The sequence below is a fragment of the Carassius gibelio genome, chromosome A18 (genome assembly GCF_023724105.1).
Source record: "Carassius gibelio isolate Cgi1373 ecotype wild population from Czech Republic chromosome A18, carGib1.2-hapl.c, whole genome shotgun sequence".
NCBI lineage: Eukaryota > Metazoa > Chordata > Actinopteri > Cypriniformes > Cyprinidae > Carassius > Carassius gibelio.
In genome coordinates, this window is record NC_068388.1 from 13,205,324 (window position 1) to 13,229,175 (window position 23,852).

The 23,852-nt window shown below is 36.8% G+C and overlaps 1 protein-coding gene across 14 annotated transcripts in view; it reads left to right on the plus strand.

Moving 5' to 3' along the window:
- LOC127934389 (pleckstrin homology domain-containing family A member 7) overlaps positions 1–23,852 on the plus strand; it is an 88,875-nt gene that overhangs the window by 37,283 nt on the left and 27,740 nt on the right. For 11 of the 14 annotated variants that reach the window (XM_052531741.1, XM_052531742.1, XM_052531744.1 and 8 more), the window contains 5 exons: positions 845–928; positions 13,051–13,165; positions 15,177–15,281; positions 17,931–18,003; positions 19,480–19,580. In XM_052531741.1, coding sequence (XP_052387701.1) covers positions 845–928; positions 13,051–13,165; positions 15,177–15,281; positions 17,931–18,003; positions 19,480–19,580 — 478 coding nt within the window. Of the gene's footprint in view, positions 1–844; positions 929–13,050; positions 13,166–13,361; positions 13,460–15,176; positions 15,282–17,930; positions 18,004–19,479; positions 19,581–19,602; positions 21,355–23,852 lie in introns of those variants that run through there. The other 3 variants (XM_052531754.1, XM_052531755.1, XM_052531753.1) reach the window with 2 other exon arrangements.

The window sequence follows — 23,852 nt, forward strand, 5'->3', positions numbered from 1 at the left end:
GTGACCATACCTTAAATGAATTGTAGTTTTCCATTATGAAGAGTCTGAATGAAATTCACCATTGTAAATATTGAACTGTCACAATTACAGTGAATAACTGTACGAGTGGCTTTGGCTGTCTTAAAGTAAGCACTGAATTTCACCAAACTTGGATACTTCCAATACATACGTATTGGGGAAGCGTGGGAAAGAAACAAAAGCATTTTTCCTATCAGACTTCTTTTATGTAGACATTTCTTTTAACACTGTGCAGCCATTAAACAGATTTGAAAGGTTTTTTAACGGCTTTTTAACAGCTCAGACATAGACCGCAGCGTACCTTTAATTACATACAGTATCCATGCACAGTTATTTATAGTCTCTTGTTGTGGTTCATTTTATGAAGCACTTTAATACATAGTAGAGACAACAGCCTGTTTCTGCCGTGCAGTCATGTCCCCCTCAAATGTAACAGACCACTCTTGATGTTAATGCAGTTTCCTAAAATAGACACATTGGAAATGCATGTCATGCTGACATGTTGCCAAACCTCAGACTGTGTTACACTGAAAGTATAAATCTTTTCCAGTTGCACCTTACTAACTTACCGTTCGAAATATTATAGATGATATTAGGTTATATACTGCATAAATGTTTCCATTAATCTGTGGTTACTCTGTAAACAACATGATTAAAGAAACAAAACACCACTGATTATCACTGGTGTGTGTGTGATTTGTTTTGTGATGGACATGTCTGGGAAAATCCAAGGCGTTGATTGTTCTGATGTTCAGATGGTGTTTTTGCTGCAGGGAAGCATAATAATCCCCATGCTAATGTGCTTTGTTTTTTGTCTTTTCTGTAGTCATAACCAAAGGACGACTACATTCATACATCCAGTGACAGGCCAGATCTCTGCTGAGAATTCTGATTTCAGACTCCAGGACCAGTAAGTATTTTCTTTTCGGCATGACTAGGTCATTTCTTGTTCTTAGTTTCATGTCTCGAGTTTGGTTTCTGATAACATAGATGAAATATTGAGACTCATACTTTTAAGATGCTAAAGAGCTCAGGCTGCTTGTTTTTAGTGCTCCATGTAAATAATTTTAATTAAGCATGGTCCCCCCCCATATCGGCTGATTGGCTTCGTCACTCTGTCTCCTCTCCACCAGTAAGCTGGTGTGTGGTGGGCATTCTGGTTCAATATGGCTGCCATTGCATCCTCCAGATGGATGCTGCACACTGGTGGTGGATGAGGAGATACCCCCTGACAATGTAAAGTGCTTTGAGTTTCTAGAAAAGTGCTATATAAATCTAAGGAATTACATATGGGACCAAAATAATTCAACATTTTCTCTCACAATTTTGTTTAAAGGTTAATATTGTAATGCATTACTTTGAAAAGTAAGTTTCCCCAACACTGGTAATTAACTAGGAGTATTCCTTCTTTGATATTAGACACTACAATTTAAATATTTGGGGGTCAGTAAGTTATCTTTAGTTTTAGTTTTTTTCTGCAGGGATTTATTCAATTAATCAAACGTTGTTGTTTTTTTTAACCTATTTTGCTGAACTTTATTTTTATCAAAGAATCCTGGATAAAACATATCATGAATTCATTAAGCTGCACGGCTGTTTTCAACACTGATAATAAGAAATGTTTCTTAGACACCAAATCAGCATATTAGATTGATCATGTGACACTGAAAAGTGGAGTAATGGCTGTAAAGTATAAAATATAGAAAAATAGAAAACGGTTATTTACAATATGACTTTTTTTTTTACTATATTTTTATAAAATAAATGCAGGCATGGTGAACTTAATAGACAAAAAAAAAAAAAAGAAAGCATTTTAAAAGATCAGTACCATCAGACGTTAATCATGTTAATGATCTATATGTTGGCAGATGCATAGCTGGAAAAATACAGCTGCCTTAAGTATCACATGTCTTCATTGACATTTGTCAGTAGTCGCACACATTCAGATCCCTCTTGCTGCTTTCAAGTTGTAACTTATATTATAGCTGTCTAATTACTCAAACTTGGATTGTTATGCTTTTCAAATTGGTTTTGCAGGAAAATTTAATTCAGTGGTATTCCTTATCGAAGACAAATTTGGGGCTGTTTCGTTTTAAGGTGGTTAAGAGTAACATCAAAATATTTTGGGTTAAGTTAGGGAACCTTATAGTAACACAGTCCAACATCTGAGAAGGATCTGGAATTAGAACATAGATTCAACAGCTGCCCACTTGGATCTCTCTAAAAGCAGCTCATATTAGTTTATATAGTACAATGACTGGGCCTCTCTTAGCCTCTGTCTGTGAGCGGGAGGCTGTATTTTCCTAATGGATGCATCTCATTAACAGCTGTGTGGGTGCATGAGGCTTTCTGAGAACCGCAGGTAATGTGTCATTGGCTCTTAATGTATCAGCAGACCAGGCACATGCTGGAAAGATCTAAATGTGCTGTAGGGATCTTATAATAACTAAACTACTATACATTATGCAGAGTATGAGGACAGATTGTTCTGGAAGAACTTGTTCTCCACTTTTGTTGAAGTATAATTGTGAAACATACTTTGGTTGCATACATATAATATGCTATTGCTTTTCTCAGTGACCATACAATGTTCTGGTGGAAAACATGCAGTAACATCCCATTGACATATCTAATATACCATAGAGATATGGAGAGCGTTTGTTTGGCTTGGGACAGTACAGGTGCATCTCAAAAAATTTGAATATCATGGACAAGTTCTTTATTTTTTGTAATTTCATTAAAAAAAATCAAACATTCTTATATTCTATATTCGTTGTTCACAAACTGAAATATTTCAATAGTTTATTTGTTTTAATTCTGATGGTTATGACTTACAGCGTAGGAAAATAAAAAAAATTTGAATGTTTTCTCAAAGATCAATCAAAAAAAGTTTTACAAAACAGAAATGTTCAAGATCTACAAAGCAGGTTTAATGATGCACTCAATACTTGGTTGCGGCTCCTTTTGTATAAATGACTGCTTCAGTGCAGCGTGGCATGGAGGCGATCAGCCTGTGGCACTGCTGAGGCATTATTGAAGCCCAGGTTGCTTTGATAGCGGCCTTCAGCACCCCTTTCTATTGTTTGCCCCGTTACTTATCTTCCTCTTCACTTTACCCCATAGATTCTCTGTGAGGTTCAGGTCAGGTGATTTGGCTGGCCAATCAAGCACAGTAATATCATGGTCAGCAAACCACTTGGAAGTGGTTTCGGCACTGTGGGCAGGTGATAAAGTCCTGCATTAAAATGAAATCAGCATCTCCATAAAGCTTGTCAGCAGATGGAACCATAAACTGCTCCAGAATCTCCTGGTAGATGGCTGCACTGACTTTGCCCTTGATAAAACATAATGGACCCACATCAGCAGATTCTCAGCACCCCAAATCATCACTGATTTCAGAAACTTCACACTGGACTTTGGATTATGTGCCTCTTCAGTCTTCCTCAAGACTCCGGACCTTGATTTCTTAATGAAATGCTAAATTTACTTTCACCTGAAAAGAGGACTGTGGACCACTGAGCAACAGTCCAGTTATTTTTCTCTTTACCCCAGGTGAAATGCTTCTGATTTTTTTTCTGGTTCATACGTGGCTTGGTTCTAGGAATATGACAGCTGTAGCCCTTTTCCTGAAGACCTCTAAGTGTGGTGACTCTTGATACGCTAACTCCGGCTTCAGTCTTCTCCTTGTGAAGCTCTCCCAAGTTCTTGAATCAGCTTTTCCTGAAAATCTTCCCAAGGCTGTGTTCATGCCTTTTGCTTGTGCACCTTTTCCTACCACAGTTTTTCCTTCCAGTCAACTTTCTGTTAATATATTTTGATACAGCACTCTGTGAACAGCAAGCCCTTTCAGCAGTGACCTACTGTGGCTTTCCCTTCTTGTGGAGGGTGTTGATGATTGTCTTCTGGACAACTGTCAAGTGATTAGTCTTTGCCATACTTGTGGTTGCATGTAAAATAACCCAATAGGTACCCAGGATTTATACTCAAAATTAATCAAACTAATCAAGCTCATAATGGAATATTCAAACTTTTTGAGATACTGAATTTTTTATTTCCTAAGCTGTAAGTGTTGAAATATTTCAGTTTGTATACAATGAATATAGAATATAAGAAAGTTTGCCTTTTTAATTAAATTACAAAAAATAAAGACCTTCTTTTGAGATGCACCTCTATACACAGGCCCCAAAGGCCCCTCCAACGTACTGTATCTTAGCATCAGAATATCCCAGTTTTATTTTGGTGTTATTTATATACTATTATAATATTAGGTAATATTTTGAACTAACATCACTGAACCAAATATTAACTGACTTTAGCTAATAAACTGAGTGTTTTCTATTGTCCTCTTTCATCATCAGCAGACGTTTTTCATGTTTAACACTGTAAAGCTGCTTTGACACAATCTGTATTGTATAAAGCACTGTATAAATAAAGGTGACTTGACTTGAATAAGCATTTATTTAATGTGTTCCATTTTCATTTTAGTAGACGTTTTAGTCATTTTATGTGCACTTGTAATTTTTTTTGTAATTTTATTCTTATGAATAAATTTCAAGTTAACTGTAATATATTTTTGATTTAAGTTTTGATCATTTTAGCCAAACATTTATTTCGGATAAAGTTTTTTTTTTTTTTTTTTTTTATCTAAAATTTATGCTCATTTTATATCAGCTTTATTTCAATTACAGATAACAATGAATAGTTTTAGTTTTAGTTAACAGTAACATAACTGCCAGAGACTCAGTCACAGTCAGATTGCATCAGTTTGTATAGCTTTTATGTTTTAGGCTAACTTTGACCATTAATATTTTCAGACCTAAAAGATTTCTAAACTTCAAAAGCAATGTTTTTAGAAATACTGATCCTTTCATGTCAGTGCTGCACCGTGCTGCTATACCGTACTGATTCTTTCCACACCTTTACTAAGAGCCGCTGAATAAAAGGTGCTAGAGAGGCTTGAGGGCCCAAAGCCCACAGATTCTTCAAATGTGCATATCTAAAAGGATGGTCTGTTTTTCTTTTTCTTTTGTATGTTGGCTCTTTGCATATCTGGCCATCTGTTCTAAGATTCTAAGTGTGAGACTCATGCTGTGAGGTTTCCTCAACCATCTCCCTGCTGACTCTACCTCTTATATAAGGAGAATCTTATTAAAATGTATGAAAAATAACAAACGTAATGTCATACAGGTTTCTGTTAATGGTTTGGCCATAACTATAACAGAGTTGTATTTTATGCGAGTGAGGTTTAGGGAGTATTATATAAGAATAGTTTGAAGAGGACAGAAATAATATTTGTCACACCGTTCTTATGATTTAACATAGTCCTCAAGGTCTGTGTGTAATGGCAGTTATGCAAAGCAAAACTTCCATTGTTGTGCAGGCAGTAGATTGTATTTACTAAATGTTGTAGTCCTTGTTGACAGTTTCCTTTAATTATGCCAGCTGGAATCAGCAGATGAGAGATTTTATCTGTAAACAGAAAAAGCTGAAAAGAAAAGGCTGCAATCTATGTACAGCTTTTAGTCAGGCAGTAGAGCCCTGCACATGCCTCAAATCATGGCCCGAGCCCGGCCCTGGCCCGAGATGCTCAGGCCCTAGCCCGACCCATGTCCGACAGCTCATCAGAATTATCAGCCCGAGTCTGACACGTGTTTTTATTTATTTATTTATTTTATTACACAGCGGAAGCCTGCCCTATTTGCAACATTTAAAAAATGGGTCTTTTTTATTTTAATTTAGAAAAATATTTGGAGCATTTTTTTAAAATGACGATTAACGTTAAACAGCCGAGCCGACAGCGAGTAGCCTAAAACATATTTAATCAATGAAGCCTCTCAAATTAACATTAATACTTTACTTGGCTACAATAAAATCCATATATAAAACTAGGGCTGGGACAACGACGCAAAAAATACGTAGACGCAAAATATGCGCATTGATTCGTCGACCTGTTTTTATTTCTCTAAAAATCGTTTGCAAAACCTTTACCTTATGTGCGCTGAATATACACGATGGCCGGATCAACATTCTGTCCAACGTTATATAACCAATCCAGGGGTTTTTCTGCGTTGATCTTTTTTTTTTTTGGCGGCTGTCAAAGCTGACAGGGCTGCGCGCGCACACTCACAGTCTTCAAACAACATGAGCGCTTCTTGCTCTCGCTCTCCCTTGTGCATATTAATCAAAATCATTAAACACAATACAAAAAGGGCGAAACACCAAAGTTTCACCCGCGCTCGCACACTCACAGTCTTCAAACTACACGATTCAATTCAATTCAATTCAAGTTTATTTGTATAGCGCTTTTTACAAAATAAATCGTTACAAAGCAACTTTACAGAAAATTCTGTTTCTACAATATTTAGTAGTAGCTAGTAGTTTGTGCACATTTGACAGGATTTTAGAAAAAAAAAAAATAATAATACAAGACGTAGTCAGCTAGACGATGAACTATCAATATTATTAATTAAGTTATTATATCGTGTATCAAACTACACGAGCGCTGTCTTGCTCCCTCTCTCTCTCTCTCTCTCTCTCCCTCCCTCGTGCATATTAACCAAAATCATTAGACACGATAGAAAAAGGGCGGAATGCCAAAGTTTCACGTGGAGCCTTCTGAGATTTTTTTTTTCTCCATGACAGGCTGCTGGCTCCCACTGTTAATTTTTATTTATTTATTTTTTGGAAAACACTCTGTATTAGCTTAAAGCCCTCAAGTTTACATTGGTTACTGTATTCTTTCAATTTCAATTGTATTTTGGGTGACCTTTTTTATTGAATGCTAGACATCAAGTTGTTGTTATTTTCATCTGAAAGAAGACCTTTTTTCAGCAAGCTAGGCCCTATGTGTTCAGTAAAAGCTTGTTTCAGTAAGCTATGTGTTTTCAAGGCTTCAAGGTTTTATTGAATGCTATCTCTATACAAGTGCCATGTAATGCATTCTTAGTCAGTCTTTTATTTTGTAATTTTAAGAGCAATAAACATATATTGCAATGTTAAGGAATTCATGTTTTTTTCATTCAGATATGTAAATCAACATGTATAAATTGTTAGTAGTCAATTAATGGGGAGATAATCGAAATCGAATCGGTCTGAAAAAAATAATCGTTAGATTAATCGATGCATCGGAAAAATAATCGCTAGATTAATCGTTTAAAAAGTAATCGTTTATCCCAGCCCTATATAAAACACTTCAAGCATATCACACAGACAGTTAGTTTAATAAATGTTTATTTATTAAACCACAGTGAGTAAAATAGAATAAACAAATTGAAATACTGAGGCAGGCCGCAGCAGCGCTCGCAAACGAAATGATAAATAACCTACAATCTAAACAAATTAAATTTATTAAAAACAAACTTGCAGATTATCTTATCTCAAAAATGCACCACAGAACATGTCCATTCTTTTTTCCATTAGTTTCCAACAGTTAAACGAAAATAAAGTCCAGTCAAATGAAAAGTTAGAACAGTCTCTTCGAGAGCATCGTGGAGAAAAAGAATAGCATCCAGAGTGGAAGGTTTTAACCAAGACACGTTTGCTGCTGCTGCTGGCGGGACACTAAACACAGAGCGAGCCAGCCTTGACAGTTGCGGTAGCAGGTTCTCGTGCTGTTTACATTTACATTACTTTAGAGGCCTATAATAGCTACTACTACAATAAGTGGATATAAGAGAAGTATAATCGTGGGTCGTGCTGACCGAAAAGCATGCGTGCGCGCGTGCGTGAGACTGTCATGTCAGTGTGTCAGTTTAATTATAACGGGTTGAATTATCAGATTATGAAAGTTATGAGGTTATGAAATGTCTTTCTATGTTTGTTTTTCTATCGTTGAAGTCAACTTCTCATTTTTTAATTTAATGTCTAAAAATATAAATAGAAGGATAACCCAAAAAAGGCCCGAGGCCCAGCCCGCATGTGAGCTATAACGTGAAAATTGGCCCGAAGCCCGGCCCTAGGGGCATAAATAAGTCGGGGCCCGTCGGGCTGAGGCTGAAATGCAGGGCTTTATCAGGCAGTGCTTTTGTGATAAAGGATAGAAAGAGATTTAACATGCATTTAACATACATCTGAACAAAATTTTAAAACACTAAGCATCGTGCACTTGTTGACTTAGATAGTTACAGTGGAAAAACGACTGGGCATCGTACACTAAACGGCTGAGGATCACACTATCAGACCAGTCAGTTTGCATAAGTTCATATCCCACTAATATTACCTACCTGTTGAATGCCTGAGAGATTTAATTTGTAGGGATGCACCGAAATTTCGGCCACCGAAAATTTTCGGCCGAAAATGGCCTTTTCGGTTTTCGGCCGATAGACTTTTATCACCGAAACAACACGGCCGAAATGTTGTGATGACGCAAACAGAAACCGCGACCTGCACGTGCACCTGCATAGCAAAGACCACGAGCTCCCCGCGACATTCACTTAACACCAGTGAGAACATACTCTCTCTTCGTATTCCTTTATTCGCAGCACTAAAGCGTCTCCTAACAAAGAAATTAAGACAGACCACGAAGAAAAAACAAAGAAAAGTACAGTCTTATAGAGTCTGTTAGCACACTTCTCACTGAAATCTTTTCGGATCCTCTGCACTTCATCGCGAATGTGCTTGATCCGCTTTATAAAGACCATTACTTGGATGCGGAAATAAGGCAGCGCGCACGAGAAATGATCCAGGATGCGGAGAAGCGCCAAGGAGACAGATCAGAGCGCAGAAAAGACTCGTCTCTGCACCAGATGAGTGGCATGCACCATCGTTGTCTGATATGTTCAGTGGAATTCTGCAAGAAAATGCCTCAAATAATAATAATACGTTGGCTATTTTGTTCTTATACACACACACAAACATATATAAATACATAATATCAGATTGTAGCCATATTTATGCTAGATTTTCTGCTAGATTTCTGCTTTAATTTGATAAAAATGTTTATTTATGCCCTGGCCCTATTTAAATACACTCTCTCAAATATTTCTCAAATGTCAGGCAGATGACAAGCTCAACTGCTCAACAGCTAGATGGTTATCTGTCTGAAGTCCTCATCCCCAGAAGTGATAAGAGTCTTGCCAACTGGAGAAGTAATGCACTTTCTAGTCTTACATAGAAACATTTCAAATGCACTTCACCTAAATGCACTTTGTTTTTATGAGAGAACTGTTCATTTTAAAACCTTTCTGCAGGCCAGTAGGCCTGTACATTATTATTAAATATACACGAGTGGGATAAATTTTTAGTTTGAATTTTATTTTATACTGTGCATTGTTGCAATGTGCTTAATAAATATTTGCATCATTTGTAATTATGTATTTTTTTTTTTTTTTTTTTTTAATAAGTTATGTAATTGTAATTATCTTTGAAACTTTAATATTAATTTATGCAATTGCAATGTCTTAATTTTAGTAAAGTTAGTACACGGTCATAGCAATAAATGCAATGGTACTAATAATTGGCATAATTTATTTCGGTGTTTCGGTTTCGGTTTTCGGCCTTGGTTTTCTCTTTTTCGGTTTTCGGTTTCGGCCAAGAATTTTCATTTCGGTGCATCCCTATTAATTTGTCATCCAGGTCAGTGAACCCTTACAGAAAGTTAATTCTCTGTATAATCATTGGGAATTATATTTGACACATCACAACAACTCTAATTTACTAAAAGCTTTCTGAAGTGAGCCTGTGATATTAAAAACAGTTACTATGTATCTCTACATACTAGAGAAACTATGTATCTCTACACATTTATCTCTAGTGTGAATTAGTAATGAACAGGGCAGATGCAGAGCACTACTGCATTATGTGACTAGTTGTCACTTTTGGTAGGGGTTCGTTTTCATATACCATCTATAACCATTAGCTTTACAGAAATTATAACTCTTACTGCCTACAGAGTCAGTCAGATGATTTCTAACAGTCATGGAACCTCATAAGTGACTCATTTGGAGTGTTTTGAATTGGCAGCTACAAACTAATAGCACTCTGTATGGCAGACCTAAAGGGATAGTTGACCCAAAATTGAAAACTCTGTCGTCATACTCACCAGGATGCCGTTCCAAACCTGTATGACTTTCTTCTTCTGTGCAACACAAAAGAAGATATTTTGAAGTATGTTGCTAACCAAACATTTTGGTTACTGTTGACCATTCAAAACACTTTTCTCAAAATTAATTTTTTTACGTTCTACAGAATAAAGTCATACAGATGAGGGGGGGAAATTACACCGTGTATTGCTCTGTGATGCAAAACAGTTCTGCTGTGGCTTTATTTAGAACCGTTTTTATTTTCAAAGTTGAGCAAAACAGACAACATTGACAAAATTGTTTAAAAGTGTAACAATATTAACCTATTGTTTACTGAACTATTTTATAAAATCAATATCACATTTGAAGTCATGTCTGTGTAATTATTACTAAACTAAATCATATGATATGAATATAAAACAAAATCCCATAGGGGAATACAGGTCCTTCTCAAAAAATTAGCATATTGTGATAAAGTTCATTATTTTCCATAATGTAATGATAATAATTAAACTTTCATATATTTTAGATTCATTACACACCAACTGAAATATTTCAGGTCTTTTATTGTTTTAATACTGATGATTTTGGCATACAGCTCATGAAAACCCCAAATTCCTGTCTCAAAAAATTAGCATATCATGAAAAGGTTCTCTAAAAGAGCTATTAACCTAATCATCTGAATCAACTAATTAACTCTAAACACCTGCAAAAGATTCAATCATGGGTAAGACTGCCGACCTGACTGCTGTCCAGAAGGCCATCATTGACACCCTCAAGCGAGAGGGTAAGACACAGAAAGAAATTTCTGAACGAATAGGCTGTTCCCAGAGTGCTGTATCAAGGCACTTCAGTGGGAAGCCTGTGGGAAGGAAAAAGTGTGGCAAAAAACACTGCACAATGAGAAGAGGTGACCGGACCTCTGGTAGAAACATCCAGAGCCACCATGCACAGGCATGTGCAGGAAATGGGCTACAGAGAAGCAGCACTGGACTGTTGCTCAGTGGTCAAAAGTACTTTTTTCGGATGAAAGCAAATTTTGTATGTCATTCGGAAATCATGGTGCCTGAAGTCCAGTGTCAAGTACCCACAGTCAGTGATGGTCTGGGCTGCCATGTCAGCTGCTGGTGTTGGTCCACTGTGTTTTATCAAGGGCAGGGTCAATGCAGCTAGTTATCAGGAGATTTTGGAGCACTTCATGCTTCCATCTGCTGAAAAGCTTTATGGAGATGAAGATTTCGTTTTTCAGCACGACCTGGCACCTGCTCACAGTGCCAAAACCACTGGTAAGTGGTAAGAGACGCAAGACCCAACACTCTGGATGAGCTAAAGGCCGCTATCGAAGCATCCTGACACCTCAGCAGTGCCACAGGCTGATTGCCTCCATGACACGCCGCATTGAAGCAGTCATTTTTCTGCAAAAGGATTCCCGACCAAGTATTGAATGCATAACTGAACATAATTATTTGAAGGTTGACTTTTTTTGTTTTAAAAACACTTCTTTTATTGGTCGGATGAAATATGCTAATTTTTTGAGATAGGAATTTTGGGTTTTCATGAGCTGTATGCCAAAATCATCAGTATTAAAACAATAAAAGACCTGAAATATTTCAGTTGGTGTGCAATGAATCTAAAATATATGAAAGTTACATTTTTATCATTACATTATGGAAAATTTTTTGAGAAGGACCTGTATAACTGCATTATCATAGGCTACATCACATAGTCAGTCATCATCTAGCATCATGTTTGCCAGCAACCGGGCTTTAATGTATTATTTTTTCCCAAAATAGTTGCAACTAAAATAGCAATATGGCTATACAACAACAAAAATAATAATAAATCATGATTAAAATTATTATTATTTTATTATATTGTAAATAAAAATATATACAAAATAGCAAAAAGTATTATTGTAATATTTCACTGAAAAATAAAATAAAATAAAAATGAAACTACATTTTCAGACAATAAACTAAGCTTTAATTTAGTGGAAATTAAAGGGATACTCCACCCTAAAATGAAAATTTAGTAATGAATCACTTACCCCCATGTCGTTCCAAACATGTAAAAGAAGTAAATAACAGTGTCAAGGTCCATAAAAGGTATGAAATGTCATCGTCAGAATACTCCATCTGCCATCAGACATGCAATCTGGGTTATATGAAGCAACTGGAACACTTTTTGGAAGCGAAGAAAACAAAAAGAACAACTTTATTCAGTAATTCCTTTGTCAACGGTCTCCTCTGCATCACTCCATATCACTGTACAGTACTGCCTGTGCATCCTGCATCCTTGTGGCACAGAGGACACAGAACAGCATACGCAGCACGGTGATATCGTAAGCAATTAATGACAAAAATTTTATTTTGTGATGGAGTAACCCTTTAAAACGGAAAGTCGTGGCCTAGTGGTTAGAGAGTTTGATTCTTAACCCTAGGGTTGTGGGTTCGAGTCTCTGGCCGGCAATACCATGACTTGAGGTGCCCTTGAGCAAGGCACCGAACCCCCAACTGCTCCCCTGGCGCTGCAGCATAAATGGCTGCCCACTGCTCTCTGTGTGTGTTCACATGTGTGTTAACTGCTGTGTGTGTGCACTTTGGATGGGTTAAATGCAGAGCACGAATTCTGAGTATGGGTCACCATACTTGGCTGTATGTCACTTTCTCTTTCTTTTCTTAAACGTATTTGTTTAACAGCTTCTTGACAAGTTTGGGAAGATGGTTGGAGCATTGGATTTTCAATAAAAGCTGTTCCAAACTCAAGAGCAGTTACTGCTCCAAGACACTGAAAACAATGCATCGTAAGCTGCTCGCGTGTAAAAGGACACTGTGCTGCGCTTCATTCTGAAACATGCAGCAAATATACCTCAGTAAACTGCAGCCTTTGCTCACACTAAGCCATATCACAATTACAGTTTTATTCTGATTCAGTTATGCAGCCGTAATGAATTGTGTTGAATGTAAAGCTGTTTAGCAGCATAACAGAGCCATCCCCGTGCTCTTCTCTGCAGGACTGGCCAACACATGCTGAAGCAGCCACAGGCGACCACACGGCCCTCCAGCACCATTAGTGAGGCCTCGACTACTGTCACCTCTTCAACTCTGGACACCACCTCAGGCTCAAAGGTCAGTAAGAACCTGATCCTGCAGGACAGACAACATAACCAGTCAAACGGTTAGAAAATAGACCTGGTATTTTGTAGATGGAAGACTATAGAATGAGATGAGCAAGTTAGCTTGACAAGACTCCTGATGCAGAACATTCTCTATGCTTGGTTAGCATCTGTTCTGGTAATTAGAGTGTTTATTCCTCTGTGCTGAGGCGTCAATTCCCTAGTGCTGGCGACACAAACAAGTGATCAAAGCCCTTGACTACCATCTCTGAGCAAACAAAGAAGACCAATGAAACGGATTCGTATTGTGAGTGATTTGGTGCATATCTGTGTAAGGATGCATTGTTGGGGATGTGATACACATGAGCTGAATAACATGCTTTTGCTTTTTTTTATATATATATTTAAAGGCGTAATCCACCCAATAATTCTGTTAATATTTAGGACAGTTCCAAACTATGCTTTAATGTAATTTCTATTTAAACTTATATACAGTATGTATATACAGTAAATATAATGTAAGTACAACTTTGTAATAAAGTTGCATTTTACTACATTGAAAATATTTGAATTAGATAACACACTACAGTAAAAACTTGAATATTAGTCAACCTAAAAATAAGTGTACTTCTTTAAAACAGGACAAAACATTAATAAAGCAATAATTTAAAATGTACTTTAAAATAAAACATTATTTGACATTATTATAAAGTGCACTTTTTCAGTATTCTCTAGTGTGTTAGGGAAACAGTTGTGAAATTGTTCTTTTTTTACACTACCTTTTATCTCACTAATATTATATTATCTGAAAGTACATTTTTATATATGAAGAGTTCAGATGCAAAAGCCTCTAAATGCCATCTGAAATTTTCATCTAAAATTAGGATTTTTTTCAGGCTCCTATATTTATGTTCAGTTATTTCATTTTAATAGCCTGGAAAAGGACCTGCACATTGCAATTAAAGTAAAATGACTCAACCTAAGCATAGGAGCTTGATAAAAATCCTAATTTTAGAGGAAAATTTCAGATGGCACTTAGAGGCTTTTGCATCCGAACTCTTCATATATACTTTTAAGATTTAAACTTCACTACAAGTGCACATTCAGTACAATTAAACTCAAATCAAGGGGTTTTTCCACAAGGGGGTATTTTTTAGTGGAACACAAAAGTAGAATATTTTAAAGAATATTTACTCTTCATGCAGATCATATGACATATGTCAAGCTCTGAAAAAAAAGTGTTTATTTTATATTTTGGCTGCAAAAGCAGTGTGAATGGAAGTGAAGATTAGCAGAAAAAATTATTATGATTTTTGCTTGTTACTCATGCAAAACATTTCATGACACGTTTTTTGGTCATGAATTTAGTTATTCTTTAAAAACTAAAATTAAAAGATATTTTAACCATTTGTGAATCTTGTATCCCTTACAGATGTTTAACATGGATTATTCACATTGATCTAAAAAGCTAGACCTTTGCTATATACAAAAACAGCAGTTGTATGAAGTTTATCATTTTATAATGGAAGCCCTGGTAATATTATAAGCATATCATCATTATCTTATGTTACCTCACAGAATGCATGCGTAAAAGTAACTTCTTGTTGTGATGGGCAACTGCCAAAGTTTGATTAAAGAGATGCCAAGGAATGCAGCAGCAGGAACGCTGCCTGTGTCATCTCCTGCCTGCGTTTGGACTGTTCTAGATGAATGAGTGCTTGTAGCTCTTGTCGTTGGCAGCGACGGCGTGCAGTGGTGATGTGTTAGCTGTATGATGGCTCTGGCATGTGTGAGTGCTGGGCAGCATGTAGTCTTACATTGCTTTGCCCACAGAATGCCAGCGGATGGTGTGTAAGATCAGCTGTGCACCCCTGGCAGATGGTCCAGACTAATAGGTGATGAATGAGCTTTCAATCCACCAGTCATCTTTAGTTTATGTATGTGTGTGTGTGTGTGTGTGTGTGTGTGTGTGTGTGTGTGTGTGTGTGTGTGTGTGTGTGTGTGTGTGTGTGTGTGTGATATAGGGATCCAAGTCCAGTGGAAGGGTCCATAGCTTTGGCAAACGTGATCATGCCATTAAGCGCAATCCCAGTGTTCCTGTTGTGGTACGTGGATGGCTCTACAAACAGGTAAGAGAATTTGACAAATGCTTGTTTAATTGTTAACCAAACTTTTGCTTTCAAAGTATACTTTACATGATACGTTTTAAGCCTTTACAGACCCAAGCCAGATTGTCTCACAGATTGTCTACTGTACACAGTAACACTTTACAATGTATTTGATTTATATCTCTGTTGACTCTGAGTCAGTAGGATTATTATAATTTTTGTTATAATATTAATACTTTTATTCAGCAAGAATGCACTAAATTGATTTTAAAAATCTGTTATTAATAAATGCTTCATCACGGTTTCCAGAGAAATAATAAGCAGCACAACCATTTCAGCGATGGTAATAATAAATGTTTCTTAAGCACCAAATCGGCGTATTAGAAAGATTTCTAAAATATATTTCTCTACACCCTGGAGGTTCTTCAGGGACATTCATGAACCTCCCAGTTGAAATGTATAGTCTTTTAGTCTTTCTAGACCAAATCATTGAAACTGGAGGGGACCAATTTTAACTTCAGTTTTATGAAGTTTAAAAAACATTTTGTTTGACCACAGATCTGAATCAGGCACGTGCACAGGTAGGGCTCAACCTGTGCAGAGCACATGCCCTTTTGGCCTTTACACTCCGAAGTGCCCTTTTTTTGGTGGTGTTTTTTTTTTTTTTTCATCAATGCTATTGGTCACCCTTTACGTCTGTCTGTCTGTTTTACCAAATGAAAGTTCTTTAAACGAGCTTGTGTAAATCTTATTCGATCCTCAAGCGGTCAGTAAGCTGATAACTCCGCCCCCTCTCATTGAATCAACTGAAGTTCCACATCAGCCGCACAGTAGACAACAGCTGAGCTGAACAAAGTTTTGCGAAGGGTAAATAAATATCTTGTTGTTTGAATAAGTACTACTAAACACTGTCTATAAAGGCTCATATTTTATTTATTTGATGTCTGACTGACTCACTGACTGAGACATGTGGGATGTCGCCTGAGAGAGAGGGCTAGCATTTGCCATCTAGTCATAGCCAATACATAGCCAACACTTAAATAGCCTGTGCAGATAGTAGCATTTCATCTTTTATAAAATGCTAATTTGGCCAAATGCATTTTACCATAGGAAATACTGAGCGCTCCGTCTATATAGCTAAAAAAAACTAGTTTGTAACCTAGATGAAAATGTAATGTGATGCCCGCAGCGGCAGGCGCCATCGCCATATTAATGACGGACAGAAAAAAAAAAATCACATTTGCACACATTCGCTGGTCAAAAACGATATATTGATAAGTAATACAACAACATATAATTTGTTTTTACCATCGGAAAATCATAACAGGTGCGCCCCCGCGCTGTTTCATACTGGAACTTACACAGCGACGAGTGATCCTCGTCACCTAGATAACTATATTTCTAAGAAATTTCTTCTTTGATTTATGATTGCTGATACACTTAATTTATTAACATTTAGGCTAATCATGTTATGGTATACTCTCTGTATACTCTCTTTATAAAATGTTGTAAAACATGGTTTTACTACAGTAATGTAGTAATAACTAAAAAAAAAAAAATTACAGAAGATCACTGAAATCTTTATATTTTATCATACAGAATGTAATTCGTGATTCATTCCAAGGCTTCATTTATTTTATCCAAAATACAGCAAAATCAGTAATATTGTGTAATATTTTTACAATTTTAAATAACTGTTTTCTATTTGAATATTTTAAAATGTAATTTATTTTTGTGATCAAAGCTGAATTTTCAGCATCATTACTCCAGTATACTCTTCAGTGTCACGTGATCCTTCAGAAATGCTTTTCACTGCAACTGTACTTTTCACACTATTTTTATTTACTTTTTCATTGCTGGCTTATTTTAGGGGAAAGTGTAGTGAATAAGAGACCTTCGAGAGACCAACATCCCTGGTCCACCACAGTATCAAATTTTTGGCAGATACATGGCTCACAGAAGGTTGCTGTTGTATTAGGTTTAAAGAAGCCCTTAAAACCCTGTTTATCTATATTATCTAATATTATTATTATGGTTGTTATTAATCGTGAATAAATCTAAAGCTTTTGAGACTATTATTTTGTGTTATTGAATTTGTCATGAAGATGTGACCATTTCTTCCTTTTATGCAGGCTTACTAAATAATCTTGATATAAAAAGGGGGGGGGGGGGGGGTGCCCTTTTTCAGTTTCAGCACATGCCCCTCAAAAGGTCTGTGCACGGCCCTGATCTGAATATTGGAGATGTGTCTTCCTAAATATCAGTATTGGTAACAGCCTTGTGACACAGCATTTTTGGGGCATCACAGCAACTTTTGAACTGTTAAAATGTGTATTTTGATTTTTTAAATGCATCATAAAAGCGGTCTAGGTAGGCAGCTTGCTAGGCTTTTCTTTTTACGTTATTCAGACACAATCACACATGGGTTTTTCATAGCGTGAAAACATCAGGAGTGTATTTACATGGATAGTTTCTGATTATAGGCTTAGAAAAAACTCTTTAACTGGAAGTGAATCGGTGCTGCTGTCAAGGGGAAGTGCTGCGAATTGCCTGTTTGAAGTCTGTTTGAAGTGCTGTCTTTCCCCATCAAATGTCTTAACCTGCCTGGGTGTATATGTGTGTGTGTGTGTGTGTTTTCCCATCATTGTTTGTGTTGCTTTGTACTTTCAGGACAGCTCGGGGATGCGCTTGTGGAAGAGAAAATGGTTTGTTCTAGCTGATTATTGCCTCTTCTACTATAAAGGTGGGTTGCTCTAGCAAACATCAAACAGAATCACATTTACACATGGACCTTTATATAACATGTTAACTTTTCTCCCAGATATTGATTATTTGCATTATTTTGTTTGTAATTGCATTTTGGTCACTAAGGCCTAATTCTACTAATTGCACTTTCAATCTTTTAGCTTTATGTACTGTCCCCAGAGTTTAACATGATATAATTAGCAAACTCTAATAGGGAAATTAATGTATATATGATGCTTTGGGATTTCTCATATTTATGCAGTTTCTTGGACCACACCAACTTGCTATTTCAGCTGACTCAAACCTTGTTTGTGTAATTATAAAGATTTTAAATTAAATCAGTTTAAGTTATTATTATTTTAATTATGTATTGTTATTAGGTAAATTAAGATGAAATGAGAGTTTTTTTGTAAGGTTTCTTACAACTTAACATCATACTTACTGTTTACTCACACCGTGGAAGAATTGTCCATAAAATCAGCATCTGTTTTGTTACTCTAAACTTGAAAATGTACGTTTATTAGATCAGTATCTCAAATACGTCTAAATGAAGCACATTTTTGGCATTTTCATACTGATGGAATAACTACAAACTATACTTAGAATAATAAATTATACTTTAGATTAGAATATAATTCTACATCTCTTGTCAGCATATGCCAAGTTTTATGAAGTATAAATTTAGTATATCTCTGATAAGTACACACACACACACACACACACACACACAAAACAGACTGAAAGTATATGCAATACAGTAGAAGGAATTATTACACAGCTCACCATATAGCTTATAGTAACTTTGTTTGAAAAACAGACAAAATTGAAGTCGTTAATCACTGATATTCATAGAAATATGTTCTGATTTATTTTATTTATTAGCAAAAATGTCTGCATACATTTCTGGGTTTGAAATCATGTATTATTTATTTCTGGTCTGACATCAAATATCAGATCTACTCTGTTTCACCATTTGATGCTTGTCAATGCATGTTTACTTATTTCCCCTGTCTGGTCATAATGGGATGTAATCCGTCCTCATTTTCCACTCAGTCTGCTCTTCTCTGCCTCAGACCCCCAGCTCTCTGCTCTCTCAAATGAAAGAGTCACCTGATTCGCTTTGGAATCTCTCCTTCAAACAACCTAGAAGTATTTTTAACCCATTACTTCCTAATCCAGCCACCCTTATCGCTTGTCAACTCCCCACTCGATCTCGGTCTCAGACACACCCACACATGAACACACTCTCACTCCCACACACACCAGCGTTTCACTGGAAAGAAATGGTCAGGGCGGAACAAGGAGGCAGAATGAGGCTGAACTAAAATGTGTGAAATGTGATGATGTTATCAGAGCGCTGTGAGAAACACAGGTCAGAGAGTATTAGAGAGCATGCCAGGAATGAAGAGAGACTGAGAATGAAACAAAGTCAAAACCAGACTGGCTGCTCAGTTGGGTTGTTCTTACCCCACAGACAGTCGTGAAGAGTCGGTGCTGGGTAGCATTCCTCTGCCCAGCTACACTATCGCTCCCGTGGGACCTGAAGATCACATTAGCCGAAAATATGCCTTCAAGGTAAGATCTTTGACACAGATAGCACTTTTAAAAGAATTATAAAAGCTATTTACCACATTAAACGTGTAACCCTTAACTGTATGCTGTGCAACAATGTTTACATAGCAGGTACAACTTAAAGTGACAGTTCACCCAAAAATGAACCTTTTTATCATTTACTGTGAAATAAAGCACTTTTTATGATACTTTTTACATATTGAAAACTCCCATCCAAATGTAGTGTTATCACAGAACCAATAGATCTCTCCAAAACATTTGTTTAATTTTATTTGATTTTCATTTTCATGGGTGACTCTATAATTGTCTCAAGTAACCGATTAGCCAGTGTACTTTAGCTATGTAATGGTCACGAATGAGCAACTTCAGGGTAAAACAGGTTCTAAACTCCGTCACAAATTTATATTGTGCTAATGACCCGCTGACTGTAAATACTGTAAATGCTTATTCATCTCATTTTCCTTGCACTAGCTGCTTCCTCTGTGTCTAGCTGTTTTGTCATGCATCACTTGAGTCACTTTGAGTCCCTCCCTGCAGTTATGAATATGCATGCTTCATTATCTTGCATGGCTTCAGCCCTGTAGACAGCAATGAACCATTTAGTGCATCAACATTTTCATACCATTTAGAAAACATTTTACTCATGAAGGCTGTCAATTTGTATACTGTATAACCAATTACACAAGCTGTTTTTATACATGTACAGCTCATCTTTTTTGGTGCTTATCTATGTGCAAGTGTTTTTGTAGGCGCAGACTAGTTCATACTGTTTCATCCCCTGCAGCTTGTGTGGTTCATTGTTGTCCTCATGAGGTTCATGACACAGAGTGAATGTATGGGTCTGTTCTCATCCTGAGGGCAACAGGGTTACATAACCAGTGTACCTCTCTCTTCTCAACTCCTTCCTGCCCCTGTTCTCAAAGCAGGAGATTCTTTAACGTGGGAGTGGAAAGAGACAACATTACAGTTTTCAAGAAGAAGATCTTAACGCTTACTGGTTTAAAGTACACGTTGCTCTCAGTTTGCACTTTGCAGCACTCCTCTTTCACTTTCCTTCCTTCCTTAACGGATAGTTTTACACAGCCGGGTGTCACATCGTTCTCCAGAACTGTTGGCGAGGAGCTAGTAGTTGTATCACGCTCTCTTTAGAGGGTTACGGATCATTTGCCGTAAGCTTCACACAAGAGAGAATGTTTACCTTGGTATCTGGATGTAGATTTTTGGTATTGAGTGACTCAGATGGGCAGCAATGAGTCTGTAATCTGTACTAATCCTCCATGAAAAAGAAGGCTTACTGCAGTCAATTCTGCTCAGCCAGCAAACTCAACCCCCCTTGCTGGTACAGACACGGCCGAGTGCCAGAGTGCATTCACTGATTCTGTGATGAACTTCTAGATAACGGTACGCATGTGGGAAAGACCCAAGCTACTGAGCTCAGCAAACTTCGGCTTAATTTCTGTTATGGCTTCTAACTGTGGGCATTTGTGCTTTGTGTTGCGGGCTGTTTTGTGGTCTGGCGTTGTGTTTTGTGCTCTTCCGCTCCTGCTGTTTGTTCCTGTCATTCTCTTATCTCGACGGTGGTGACGGTCCTTAAATTATACTGATCATTTCCTAGTACATATCCCGAACAGGAAAAGCTTGTAGGTGTTGATTCAGGTGACCAGTCATTGTCCTTTATTTGCTGAACTATGTGCTTCTTCTGTTCCCATTGGTGGGCTTCCTGCCTGTGATGAGTGACTGACAGTCCAGAGACACATTCAGCATCATCTGTAAATAGGTAAAATTTTAACTCTGCCTTAACCTCTGGCATGTGCAAACTCTTTAGAATGTTTGTGACCTTTCTCACTGACATCATTTCCTCTTTTTGAGATGTATGAATTTTTTCTGTTCAGAAAATAATACACAGCGGACATTTGAGCGGTCTTAGGATATAGCCTTTTTTTCAATTTAGCTGCATATGAAACCTCAAGGAAACTGAATGTATCGGGGTCGCCATGGTTCTTTCCAGACCAAAAAAAGTAATGGAAATAAATGGAATATGGAAAATTGACACACTAAACTTGGTTATATCCTGTATGTATATAGGATCATGTATGTACATACTGTATATTTATTGTGTATACTTTTAAGTTGCTTGCAATAAACAGTTTTAGTTTAGCCGCTTTTCCACTGTCATGCCAAACTGTAATCATTGCTTAATCATTTGATTCTGTGCCTGTGAAGCCAAGCTTGTACAGATATGGTTTCAATTCCCACTGTAGGGCTGATAACCGAGGTTGTAACGCTTTACGCAAGTGTTTACAAACAGTATGAGATAAATAGTGACCACTTGATAGAGAATTAAGAGATACTTCTGCTTTGCGCAAAAGCACTCTTGGCCAGCTAAAAAAGAAAACAGTAGCCAGACAAACAAATAATCAATCCTGAGTGATCAATACATGCATTCTATAAGCAGAGTTCAGTTCCAGGTCGAGAATGGTGTGTTATCGAGTCAAACCAAGTGGAAATGTGAATGTAACCATTCCTTCAATGTTCTTAAAACCATTTGGCCCAATGGTGGAAAAGCCATTGGGTTTTTCATACCTAAAACACATCAAGAGAAGCATTTACATAATCCTATAAATCCAAATACAGAATCTAAACATTAAATGAATTCAAATTGATTCTCATTGTGAACCGGATTGAACAGAATAGTTCTAAATTAGCAAAAATCGTTAATGAATTGTATCAAAAATCTGTGAACCCTGAATCCAAATAATTCACACCCCTAACAGACATATTTAACATATGCCATTCTAGAGAATATTACATTTTGACTACTGTATCATCAAGACATGTGTATTGTGCTGGGGAATCAGTTCAGTTGTAAGCCAACAGAGCTGTTAAATAAAAGCTCTCTGTACCAGGGCACTGCGTTCTTATAATGGATCGTGGATGACATAATAGAGAATGCTTTTAATGAAAGGCCTGGTTAATCTAAAAGCATCTTCAAATAGTCCTACATGCTGCAGGGAGCCAAAAAGAAAGGAAGCTGCATGCTATTGTTGGCTCTTTGTTTTGTCTCCTGTGTGTACACTGCTGTTTTTGTGTGCACATACAGTAAGTTTGCCTTTTGGATCATACTCATAAATTATGATTTAATCTGATCTGAATTATGATTTAATATCACATGAAATTAAACTTTTGGTTAGCTAAGTTTAGCTTAGTTTTTTAACAATGTATAAATCTCTCCTGACATTTTTGATCAGTTTAATGTGTTTTTTGCTGAAAAACAATGATAAAACATCTTTCTGACTGTAAACTTTTGAAGTGCAAATGGAACATTTTCTGTGTGCATACATTAAAAAGAGAAATAATGATGGCCGATTCTGATATATCATTCTTAACTTAAAATTACATAATGGACTTTTCTGTTCACATAAGTTTTATTGAAGTTACAAGTAAAAGTTCACCTCCAAATTTATATTTTGTCATCATACTCTCCCTCATGTCATTCCAAACATGTATGACTTTGTGTCTTTTCATGGAACACAAATAGAAGTGTTTTCAATAATTATTCCAACAGCTCTCTCTCACACAGGGAAATCACACAGTGACTAGAGTTTTAAAGCTAAATGTCTTTATAAAAGTAGTCCAGATGACATGTGCAATGTATTCCAAGTCTTCTGAGGTTAACTCATTATCCACTGAAAACTGCCTTAGGCCATGTCAATGACACCAGATGCCATTGAATCTTGTGTGTCTTGTTAGCAAGTTTGAATACACGGAAGTATAAATGAAATATGAGTACTATGACAGGAATTTTTCAACTTACAATTCTATCTTTTTGTTATTTGAGGCTTAAGAAGGCTTGGAATGGACTAGTTTTATTGTGAATTTGTGATCTTTGTAGTACAGCCCTTGGTCACTGTATATACTTGCGTAAGGAAAAGAGCAGCATTCACATTCATCAGAATATCGCTTTGTGTGTTCTGTGGAAGAACGACAGTCACTGGTTTGAAACAGCATGAATATGAATAAATAAAGACACTATTTTTATTGTATAAGATGAGTTTCATTTGCCTGGAGAAATTAGATAGGGGTTAGTCCAGTGCATGTTTCAGCTGGGTATTTATCATCTAGTCATCTGAAGTGGTCTAGGTCCCCTGCATGATTCAAACCGATGAGCCATCTGTCTTCGTTTTACAGCCTCATTGCAGAGCTTTCCCTCAGTGGACCATTTAAACACAGGCAGCAGTTTAGCACCTCACTGCTTGCCTTTAATGAGCTAGTCAT